The sequence below is a fragment of the Puntigrus tetrazona genome, chromosome 20, assembly GCF_018831695.1.
Source record: "Puntigrus tetrazona isolate hp1 chromosome 20, ASM1883169v1, whole genome shotgun sequence".
Taxonomy (NCBI): Eukaryota; Metazoa; Chordata; class Actinopteri; order Cypriniformes; family Cyprinidae; genus Puntigrus; species Puntigrus tetrazona.
The window spans coordinates 19514077-19522469 of record NC_056718.1 but is presented as its reverse complement, the minus strand read 5'-3'; the positions used below and the strand labels follow the sequence as shown (position 1 = coordinate 19522469).

The window sequence follows — 8393 nt, the reverse complement described above, 5'->3', positions numbered from 1 at the left end:
GGTGTCAGAATCACACTTAATAATAAAGAAAAGAAAAAAACGCATTCATGAATATTGTTGCATGCAACTGTTTTAATAAAGTCGGTCACTGGTCCACTGTGAAACTTAAGAGATACAGAGAACGAGACAAATCTTACAGAAAAATAAACATAATTCAATACACATGGTTTATACTTTATTCCTAAAATTACATTTTAATATTTAACATTTTGAAATATTTGCATGTGGTCTTTCAATATATGCAGTTACTCATATCAATACAAGGAAAGCTCAATTCAACAAACCCTCGTAATAAAGATATTACTCAACAATGATGCATTCAATTGATCAAAAGTCAAGACATAATGTTAACGATTATATTTCAGACTAAATGCTGTTCTTTTTAACTAGTTTGTATTAATCAAAAATCGTGAAAAGTATGCACTGAACAGTTTGCACTAAAAGATTAAGCAGCACTTTTTAAATGTTAATAATAATAAGAAACATTTCTTGAGCACCAAATTAACGTTTTAGAATGTTTTCTGAAGGATCGTGTGACACTAAAGAATGATGCTAAAAATTCAGCTTTGCCAACAGAGGAATAAATGGCATTTTAAAATACATTAAAATAGAAACGAGTTACTTAAAAAAAAAAATTGACTGTATTTTTGATCAAATAAATGCAGCCTTTGAGACATCTCTGGAATCTTACCGACATTAAACCTTTGAATGGATGAGTATCTGTTAACTCTTTGGAGATGAACACTGGAAAAACTCCACATTTGGAGCAGGAGCAGGTTTATGAATCACTTTCAGGTTGCTGAATGGACACAGGCTTCGCGAGGGGCCTGCTGAGGGCCCATTTATCATGTCTATGGGCCGTTGAGTCCTCGGTCTCAGACTCACTGCTGGTGCTCTCACTACTGCTGCTAGTGCTGGGACTGTCACTGAACTCATAGCAGTCTTTCTCATGTCTGCTTTCCTTCTCTTTCTGTTTGTTTTGCCCCTCCTTCCTCTTTATTTCCGCTTTTCCTGGGGCTTCCACTCCGCTTGACATGGGCACCTCTGACATCTGTCTATCCTGCCAGGCGCTGGGGAAGCTGAGGGTTGGGTTCGGTGAGGAAAGATCTGGACTCTTCATGGAATCTTCCTTTGGCTCAGTCTTGTGCAGTTTATCTAACTTTGAACTCTTAGACTTGGACTTAATAACAAACCAATCCTTTGAAAAATGTATACCAATGAGAATAGGAAAATATAAGAGGTCCATTTTAATGATACATAAAGTGCAGGTATATAAGATATAAAATTGCTACCTGAGAATGAATGGAATTGATGTGATACTTGACTCCGCTTTCAGAGTTGAATTCTTTCTTACATATCAAGCATTTATATTTCCCAGTCTCAAATTCACCCTGAAAAGATAAAAAAGGAAGGTTATTTTCATGTTTTCATAACAAGACGCTTATTGATTTAGGTACCAGTAAGAAATAAAAAGTTTTATATTTTCTGAAAAATATTTTCTGAAAGACATTAATGCCTTTAGTCTGCAGGGATGCATTAAACTGATCAAAAGTGACAGTCAAGGCGTTCGCAATCTTACAAAAGATTTCTATTTTAAATGAATAGTATTCTTTTGATATTTATATTTAGAGGAATATTTATATTTAGAAGAATCCTAAAAAAACACAGATGTCATATTAAAAATCCAGCTTCGCCATCACTGGAATAAATGACAGTATTTCAAAAGAAAGCTGTACTAATATTTCACAATACTATTGTTTTTACTGTATTTTGTGTGTAACATGTCTGAAAGGGAATTTATTCCTTACCAAGGTACATAGCCCAAGATGAGCCTTTAGGCCAGAGACGCTGGTATAGAAGCAGTTACATCCCTAATTTAACAACAGAGATGATCATTATACATTTAGTTCAGCCCAGAAACCATTCATTCACCAAAAATCTTTGCTTTTGCCACAATCAGTGCAAACCAAACAAATGGCCTTTAAGTTCAAACACAGTGGTAAAAACACCTGGAAAAATAATGTTTTTTGCACGATATTCACACCTTGTTCGGACACTGCACTTTTTTATGCAGTTTGACTTCATTCTTCCACTTCCGCAGAGTCTCCTGACTGAAGGCCGGCAGACCTGGGCGCGAATACTTCAGCTACACGGACACAAAAATACCATAAACGTTTATAAAAAATGAATACACGATTGATTCTTCACGCGCAGTTCTCAAAAAGTGAAAGTGCAACCTTTTAGTGAATCCACGAAAGTGTGTGAAACAAACACGGCGATGCAGCCTTACCAAAAAGAGCCCTGCAATTACAACATCTTGGCATAGCTTGACATAAACATGTTTTGCAGCACCTTCCTGTCATCTGGTACCAGGTCACGCTGCACTTTCCTTTTGGGCCATTCCTTCAGCAGCTCCTCACTGGCGATCTCCCTCAGGTGAAACACGGCAACCTGCGCCGACAAGCGCTTGGCCCGTCCGCTCTGCATCCGCTCTGGGATGGGCTCTTTCTGTGTCTTCACCTCCTCTACTTCACTTTCTTGAGTCGTCTGCAACAAATAATTGTGACCGTTTATTCATGAAATCATCAACAGTCTGAATGTGTTACGTCAGAACAGACATTTAGGTAAACGCTTATAAAATAATGGAGAGGAGGACTCACTGGACTGTGTTCGTTCTTGACGTGATACTCCAGGCCCGCTCTGGAACGATACGCTTTCCCACAGTGCTTGCAGTTCAGTAAGAGCTTCTCCAGCTCTGACGCCTCTTTGCCGCATTTCTTCATGTGGTACACATAACCCATTATACTAGTGAAACTTCCAGTGCAACCCTACAACAAACCATTCAGCATCAAGGTAATCGTAAACACGCACAACGCAAAACTGCACTATTATTATGTATTTATTATTTTATCTACCTATTAATATATTTAATATTTAACTACTGTTTAAAAGTTTGGGGTCTATAAGATTTTAAAATCGTTTTGTAAAAACTCCTAATGCTTACCAGGTCTGCTTTTATTTGATCAAAATACATTAAAAACTGTAATATTGTGAAATATTTCAATTTAAAATAACTCACAATACTTAAAAGATTTATTAGTAATATAACTGTTTAAAACAGTACTGCTGCTTTTGTGGAAACCCGAAAAACTTCAGGATTATTTAAATATATTTCATAATGATATTCATATTATACTATTTCTTATTTATATGAAATATAATACATTATACTTAATTATTGCAGTTTGAAAATAACCTGATCCTACAAGAATTTATTTAAATATGCTGACTTGGTAATCATGAAACATTTCTTACTGTAATGAATGTTGAAAAGAGTTCTGCTTAATATTTTTTTGGGAAACTGTGGTACATTTTTTTCAGGATTGTTTAATGCATCTTCATAAAATTAATCACTTCATTTTAAGCTATCTAATTGACTAAATTTTTATATCCAGACCTCCAAAGCCTTTTAAACCGAAGTTAACACATTTAACACAGATCAGTAACCACACCTCTTTTGAACATTTTAATTTGCCCATCCTTTTTAATACTTTCCGTAATTTCTCCTTTACTGCTTGGTCAGCAAGGTCATTCCCCGAATCTGGAATGGACTGAAAAAAACAAAGAAGAAAACAATACCATCATTTTCACTGTCAACGTCACTACCAGTTTAGAAAAGTGCTAAAAACAGAAAAAATAAACTAACCAAGTTGTTATGGTCAGCCATGAGGTGGTACTTCATTCCAGTTGACGTTTTCAGTTGTTTTCCACAGTGTGGACATGTAAAAGGATTCTATTCGAAACAAAACCAAGTGTAGAATTCAGGCAAGCGCTAAAAAAATCTGCTACATCTTTATGCTATTTTCACAAATTATGCTTCATGACTTACGTACCAACTTGCAGGTTTCCAGGTGCTTCTTTAACCCATCCACCGTCTTCCTTCCAACACTTTTGCATTTCGGGCAGCTTACTCTACCCTTTGCCAAAATCTGAAGCTGCCATTTTTCCTCCTGACTTCCTAAAAAAACCACAAAATATATATATATTACGAACGCTCAAAAAATATATCTGTGCGGTGCTCATTTAGCTACTCTAATTTACCTGGTGGATAAACAGGTGAATCTTTCTTAGCGTGCTGAGATGATTTCTGCTCCTGTGTGCTGTCAGTTATCGGATTCTTCTGAGAGAACTCAGCAACAGGAACTATGACAGGTACTGTTAAACGAAAAAGATGTAGTCTGCACTATTCATGTCGTATCCTAAATCATAGAGGAAAAACTGAAGAACTGCATACCTGATTGCTTTACCTCCTCTATGTACTTTTTTAAAGAGGGCTGGTCAGTTTCCTCAATCTTGTGCTTCTTCTTTACCTTAAAATCTGTACAGTAAAAACTTGGCCATCATTTAAAATGTCATATATCAGTTTATTCTATTTATATTTAAGCCTGTACTCACTTGTCTCTGTTAATGCATCCAAACTGGATCCATCAGTTTTCCCCATCGTTTCACTGGGGTGGTCAGTGTGCATATATTGGCTTTCCGAACCATTGGCAAGACTGGATGTAATAACTGAACTGCAAGATGACCCATGATCTAAATCTTCTGTAGGTCTCATTACCACAGGCTGGAGATCATGGTACCTTAAGAAATGGCGTTTTGATGCCATTATTAATTCAGCATATTGTGCAGTATGTTACTACTGAAGGGGAAAACATTTTTCAAATGATTCTGAGATTAAAATAAATTATTACAATTGGTTAAATGCAGTTAACATTTGATAACCAAACAATTTGGGTTATCAAAACTCACTTTTTTCTGGTGTAAGTTCTCTTTATTTTCTGAGAGCTCGTCCTCTCATTCTAAAATTCAATAACAAAAATGCAATAACAATATTAGTTTCAGTGGTCTCATGTTTAATTGATTAATTACCTATATATATATATAAATATATATACACACACACACACACACACTTACTTTGGATGCTTTCGTTCCACTATCTTCAGCCTCTCTTCCCAAATCTTTCATGACATCTGTTGAGGATGCAATCAATTCTTTAGAATAACATATAATAGATTTAATAAGTAACCACTCAAAAATCCATTTCAGACTACATGCGATCATGATCTGGGAGCGCAACCACATCACAAAAAGTACATAATTTAATAAATCCTACATTAATACAGAATTACCTGCTGTTTGGGGGTTTAGTTTTGGTTTTGACATTTTCCTCTTGCTGGGTACACATGCGGTAGACATGTTATCCTGGGTCTGATCCAAGATCCTAATCCACACAAACCAGTGCTAGAAGGGATCCACCTATGAACATATTAGATCATTGTTTTATTATGATCAAAAACAAATAAATAGCAGTCACATATAGGTAAGCTGCAGTGTGGAATTTCGTTATTTCATTAATTCAGTGTCCCTCAAGCAGATTGCACTAAGGCTAAGTATTTGATGAATAATACACATCTGCATTCATGGACTAAAGCTGCATGCAGCCGTACGTGCACCTTTATTGCAGTGCATAAGTGTAGTCTTCAAAACCACTGCCACCATCACTGCCCACCAATATTCCCAGCCAAAAATAAGGCATGACGGCACTACGTCAAATAACCCCTCTGCGGATGCATACCACCGTCATACAATTCGTATTACATCGATATACCCTAAACTTTCAATATAGAAAGGCATATTCAACACTCAATGTTCTCAAAACAGTTAAGAGTAGCTATAACATTACCGTTCTCTCGGAGAGATCACTTCGTACATAATACGCCCCTTCCTACATCAGCCAATGAGAAAACGCGCTACCAAAACGGGGCGGGTCTTTACGCCGAAACAACCTATCGCAGGAAACTGTAGGTCCAAGATCAGATTTTGACACGCCTCTCTCTTTATCCCTTACTGCGGTAGAGAAGCCGCGACTGAACCGGAGTCAGCGTAAATACTGGATCGTATCAATTTAGTTTTAGCAACAATAACTTTCGCTTTCAATACACCAGAAATGAGCAGCGCGGGGTCTTCCTGGATTTCGTGGATGAATCCGAACAACTGGACGATCACCAAGGAAAAGGTACAATTAGCAAACATGTAAACATTTTTTAAAGTAATACTAATAATACACAATACGATATCGTTGCTTCAGATGTTATGGTATGCGCTGACAAGGAAGTCTATATAAAAGGGTGCTTGTGTCAGGGTTAAAATTTAACTACATCTCTATTTCTATGTTTCCAAGAAGGGCAGGGCTCTTCGACAAAAAATCCATGAAATCTCTCAGTCTTCTGTCCTAGATGGTATGCATGTCACCTGATAATGTTTCTAAAGCCATTTATTTTATCACACCCCCAAGACAAACCTGAAAACAAAATAATTGTATTACAATAAACCTTTGCAGTGTGACATGCTCCATTATGTCCAACTGTTTCTAGAGGCAGGCATTGAAGACGCTCAGATCCTTACTTTGACTAGAGAGGATCTGAACGAGCTTTTTCCTGGAATTAAGAACTTTCAGCTCAGAAGGACGGTTATGACACTAATAACAGGAACAATGAAGGTAATGTGTTTGGTCTAGATGCTGGAGGAATTGAACTTCACTCACCTTCCAAAAATATTAGGACACTCAAGTCACTTTTGAGTCCAAGTTTGAGGCCATTTGCTCCAAACTGATGTTTACACAGATGTATATCATCACTTTAATGGTAAATGGCTTCACGCACCAACTCTGTGTCCCAATTTTACGTACTATCCACCCTATTTCCCTAAATAATACTGAAAATGATCAACATTACATAGATTGGATAGTATTGGGACACATTGTAACAACACTGTACAACCAGCAGGTGTGCAAATATTTATTAATATACTTTAACATTAATTAATTTTGGGATTTTATGCATGCAATACTACAATGTCACGTTACAGATACCAAATAAAGTAAATTGTGTGCACATGTGCATGCTTCATGTATTTTTCTTTATATAATGAATAAGTGAGTATTTATTTGTAATTATTTTTTATTTGATTCCTTATAGGATTCACTTAAACATGGCCCAGAAACATTGGCTGGTGCCATGAAGCATTTAATGCACAAAAACGGTGAGTTACTTACTACCATTTTCAGTTGCTGCAGAGGACCATTTGAGTTCTCTTTGTTAAAGAGATGTGTCACAGCAGCCTTATGACTTTTTCCTAGATGATGCTGCTGTACAGGAAGTCTTAAAGGAGTCTCTTCGAGCGTTTAAACAAATGGAGGATCAGCTTAAAGCAGCACAGGCTTCGTTGAAACCATACATTGAGGTCTTGACTAGTCTCTCCGAGGCACCTGCTAGACCAGAGGACTTGTCAAACAAGAGAACATTTCCAAACTCATTCCCAGCAGATACAAACTCTACAACTGTGCAGACTCGCAGGTTTGGTGAGTAAAAGTAAAAATTCGGACTTCTCCTGAGAGTACAGGCTTTTTCATCCAAGTGCTCAAACCCACATTTTCTGCAAACGTAGCTTTGTAAAAAGGTAAACCGCAGTAAGAGATATGTACTCTGCATCATTAAAACATACAGCACTAGTGAAAATGGTTGCATTTTACTTTTTTTTTTTCATATACATTTCATACCCACCCTCCTAATACTGTGTATTTCTCCTTTGCAGAGCCTTTGGTCAGAGTGCATCCATTTGTTTGTGGTCGAACCTTGGGAACGGACAAGCAAATTCTTTCCCTGCTCAGGGGAGTTAAAGAGACTAATTTATTGGACTGTCAGTTGATACTGGCCTTCAATCCTGTGACTTCACGAGCTGGAACTGACACAGAGGAAGCATTAAAGAAAATTCCAGGTAATTACTTATTAAAAAAAGGTTTAACTAGTCTTCATTGAATACTGCATTTAGGAGAAATGTTAACGTATTAATAAAGTGTTCCTTGAAACATTTAATGGTTATAAGACTTATCTGCAAATGGTAATTTCATAGGTTCAGTCTCTCTTGCACCAAACTGCGCATGCATCTTGGACAATTAAAATTCTAATTGTAATGTTAATTATTCTTAATCTGTCTTCACAGCTGATAAACCAGCAGTACTGGTGACAATGCACCATACCTTCAACCCTGCCTACACATGCCCCAGTGTAAATACATCATCTCAATTGAACAATGTGGAACACGTTAATGTGCTCTTCCACGACTCTCATCACGGTCTTCTTAGGTGTCCAACAAATGAACATGCAATTGCCAAACTTCAGTCGGTCTTAAACCAATACATGTAAACAGTCTTGCTTCAAACGCTTTAACTGTCAATCACTGAAAATGACACTGCCATGTATTTATGCTGTATGATCATATGAGAAGACAAAAACAACAAGCCAGCTAATAAACAACTAATAAACCGAGAC

The 8393-nt window shown here is 36.9% G+C and overlaps 2 protein-coding genes across 5 annotated transcripts; one reads left to right on the top strand and one right to left on the bottom strand.

The window, feature by feature from the left end:
- Nucleotides 1-54: 54 nt before the first annotated feature.
- On the bottom strand, nt 55-5785 carry znf512 (zinc finger protein 512). Of its 2 annotated transcripts, none has more exons than XM_043219778.1 (16): nt 5747-5785; nt 5193-5319; nt 4978-5033; nt 4810-4859; nt 4456-4640; nt 4295-4378; nt 4102-4215; nt 3894-4018; nt 3707-3793; nt 3513-3611; nt 2661-2828; nt 2353-2547; nt 2045-2146; nt 1809-1871; nt 1293-1391; nt 55-1198 (listed from the first exon to the last, which is right to left on the bottom strand). In XM_043219778.1, exons 2-16 carry the CDS (start codon nt 5257-5259, stop codon nt 779-781), a joined length of 1914 nt encoding a protein of 637 aa, XP_043075713.1. In that variant the 5' UTR covers nt 5260-5319; nt 5747-5785; the 3' UTR covers nt 55-778. The 2 variants fall into 2 exon arrangements, with proteins under 2 accessions (XP_043075713.1, XP_043075714.1); XM_043219779.1 differs by having other exon boundaries at nt 5193-5304; nt 5747-5783.
- A 161-nt stretch (nt 5786-5946) lies between these two features.
- On the top strand, nt 5947-8390 carry si:ch211-245h14.1 (uncharacterized protein LOC563420 homolog). Of its 3 annotated transcripts, none has more exons than XM_043219789.1 (7): nt 5947-6079; nt 6248-6302; nt 6438-6562; nt 7041-7104; nt 7202-7423; nt 7657-7839; nt 8065-8390. In XM_043219789.1, exons 1-7 carry the CDS (start codon nt 6011-6013, stop codon nt 8265-8267), a joined length of 921 nt encoding a protein of 306 aa, XP_043075724.1. In that variant the 5' UTR covers nt 5947-6010; the 3' UTR covers nt 8268-8390. The 3 variants fall into 3 exon arrangements, with proteins under 3 accessions (XP_043075724.1, XP_043075723.1, XP_043075725.1); XM_043219788.1 differs by having other exon boundaries at nt 5961-6079; nt 6245-6302; XM_043219790.1 differs by lacking the exons at nt 6248-6302; nt 6438-6562 and having other exon boundaries at nt 5970-6079.
- Nucleotides 8391-8393: the final 3 nt, after the last annotated feature.

Coding starts and splice junctions, on each gene's coding strand:
- znf512 (XM_043219778.1), bottom strand. CDS start 5,259: ATGTCTACCGCATGTGTACCCAGCAAGAGGAAAATGTCAAAACCAAAA. Junction 2,829..3,512: donor AATTAAAATGTTCAAAAGAG/GTGTGGTTACTG, acceptor GGTTTGTTGTAG/GGTTGCACTGGAAGTTTCAC. Junction 2,147..2,352: donor TGGTACCAGATGACAGGAAG/GTGCTGCAAAAC, acceptor GTGTCCGTGTAG/CTGAAGTATTCGCGCCCAGG.
- si:ch211-245h14.1 (XM_043219788.1), top strand. CDS start 6,011: ATGAGCAGCGCGGGGTCTTCCTGGATTTCGTGGATGAATCCGAACAAC. Junction 6,080..6,244: donor GGACGATCACCAAGGAAAAG/GTACAATTAGCA, acceptor TATGTTTCCAAG/AAGGGCAGGGCTCTTCGACA. Junction 6,303..6,437: donor TCAGTCTTCTGTCCTAGATG/GTATGCATGTCA, acceptor AACTGTTTCTAG/AGGCAGGCATTGAAGACGCT.